General features: G+C 67.1%; 1 protein-coding gene across 1 annotated transcript in view; it reads left to right on the top strand.

Moving 5' to 3' along the window:
- The window catches only part of ACAP3 (ArfGAP with coiled-coil, ankyrin repeat and PH domains 3), a 12,713-nt gene extending 10,482 nt beyond the window's left edge, over window positions 1-2,231 (top strand). Inside the window, 6 exon segments of the mRNA XM_015588308.2 lie at window positions 1-81; window positions 235-339; window positions 1,305-1,403; window positions 1,510-1,730; window positions 1,914-2,023; window positions 2,106-2,231. The exon segment at window positions 1-81 is cut by the window's left edge and continues 11 nt beyond it. Of these exon segments, the coding sequence (XP_015443794.1) occupies window positions 1-81; window positions 235-339; window positions 1,305-1,403; window positions 1,510-1,730; window positions 1,914-2,023; window positions 2,106-2,220 (731 nt within the window). The 3' untranslated portion in view covers window positions 2,221-2,231.

The raw sequence follows: 2,231 nt of genomic DNA, 5'->3' as shown, positions 1-2,231 counted from the left end.
ACAGCTCCCCGCGCGCCCCCACCGCCCGCCGCAAGGGCCGGATGGAGCCTGTCCTGCCCTCCGTGGCTGCTCTGTGCTCCGGTAGGCGGGCTGCACCCTCAGCTCACACGCCTGGTCAGGGTGGTGACCGGGCCTCCAGGCCCCAGACCCCAGGGCGGTCTGAGTGGGGCGGGGGAGGAGGCAGGGCTCGGGGCCCCCAGCGTGACGGGGTCTCCATGTCCCGCCCCTGCACAGGCGCCCTGGAGCGTAGGTTCCGCCGGGATTCCCTTTTCTGCCCGGATGAGCTGGACTCCCTTTTCTCCTATTTTGACGCAGGGGCCGCTGCGGCTGGGCCGCGCAGTAAGTGCTGTGGATGCCCCGAGCCTTGCCGGGGCCTCAGAGCAGGCGGACGTCTGTGGGCCACATGGGCGTCCTTCCAAGGAGGGACTGGGCTGGGGCGGTGGTGCGGCAGGACTCTGGTCTGGGGCTGAGGAGAATCGAGGGTCAAGCCAGGGCCAAGACTGGGGGGGTATTTCGAGGGGCTGAGGGTTATTTGGCCACCGACTTGGGTGCCACGACCCTCGAGTGATACGTGAGTGTGGGTGTGCTGTGTGCACACAGGAGCATGGTGTGTGTGTCGCTGAGTGTGCATGCAGGTGTGTACATGTGCACGTGCGTGCTGATGGCCCGGACAGCCGGGGGCTGGAGCCAGCTCGTGAGAGACGATGGTGCACCTCCTCCCACCCCTCACGGAGCTGGGCAAACGAGACAAGCAGGGCTGTCTCCCGAGGGCTGCCAGCTAATGGTTTATCAGGTCCCCTGGCCTGGGCAGTGTGAGCAGAAGGCACGGACCAGGTCCAGGAATTGGCAGGGCTGATAAGGGTGACAGTGGGGTGCCCACGAGCAGCAGAGGGCGCTGCGTCACCATCCCCAGGCCTGGGGCTCTTCTGCCATGGCTGCCCTGAGAGCTTGGCCCGCGGCTCCTGCAGTGTTGCCTGGGGGGCACCCCCTCCAGGGCTTGGGCACGACCCCCTCACTGGGCAGCAACCTCTCTGCAGGCACTGGCCACGAACAGGGCTGAGCACCCACAGCCCGCACATGCCCGCCCATCCTGCTGGGCTGACCCACCAGAGGCTGGGCGTCCACAGGGGCTGCCCTTGGCTTTTTTGAGCTGTGACTTGTTTTCTGCCCTTTCCTCTCATCCTGAGCGGGGCTGGTCCGGTCCCTGGGGCATCCTCTGGAGGGTAGGTTGGGCCCCTGCTTTTTCCAGGGCTCTGAGAGGAGTCAGGGATGCTCAGAATCCTCTCTGCCCACGGACCATGCAGGTCTGAGCAGCGACAGTGGCCTAGGGGGCAGCTCTGACGGCAGCTCGGACATCCTGGCCTTCAGCACAGGCTCGGTGGTGGACAGCGTCACTGAGGAGGGTGGGTGCGCATCTCCCTACCTCTGCCCAAGTCACTCCCCAGCCCTCACCCTCCCTGACTGCGGGCCATGCCACCATCCCTGACTGCCCTCCCCCCACACACACAGAGGGTGCAGAGTCCGAGGAGTCCAGTGGCGAGGCGGACGGAGAGGCGGAGGCCTGGGGCCTGGCGGATGTGCGCGAGCTGCACCCTGGGCTCCTGGCACACCGTGCGGCTCGTACCCGCGACCTCCCCGCGCTGGCGGCAGCGCTGGCCCACGGGGCAGAGGTCAACTGGGCGGACACAGAGGACGAGGGCAAGACGCCGCTGGTGCAGGCCGTGCTCGGGGTGAGCGGAGATGGGCGGTGCCCGGGACACAGGTGCACTCTGACCGTTGGCACCTAAAGGCCTGCCCCTTTGTGGTGGATGCACAGGGCCCCGTGTCCTCCACTGCAGAGCCCCTCTTCTAGGCTGGGGTGGGGGCCCCTGACGGGCCATCCCCTGCTCCGTCTGAACTGCACAGTTCCCCAGGGCTCCCTGATTGTCTGTGAATTCCTCCTGCAAAACGGAGCGGATGTGAACCAAAGAGACAGCCGCGGCCGCGCGCCCCTGCACCACGCCACACTCCTGGGCCACACCGGGTGAGTCGCAGGCGTCCCTTCCTCCCGCCCACAGGGCCTGGATAGCCAGGACCCGCCCCGACTCGTCCCCTCCACCCCTCAGCCAGGTCTGCCTGTTCTTGAAGCGGGGTGCAGACCAGCACGCCTTGGACCAGGAGCAGCAGGACCCTCTGAGCATCGCGATCCAGGAGGCTAACGCGGACATCGTCACGCTGTGAGCGCTGCTAGT

This window comes from Pteropus alecto, unplaced genomic scaffold (assembly GCF_000325575.1).
Source record: "Pteropus alecto unplaced genomic scaffold, ASM32557v1 scaffold700, whole genome shotgun sequence".
NCBI classification, from domain to species: Eukaryota; Metazoa; Chordata; class Mammalia; order Chiroptera; family Pteropodidae; genus Pteropus; species Pteropus alecto.
This window is presented reverse-complemented; position numbering and strand designations above follow the sequence as displayed.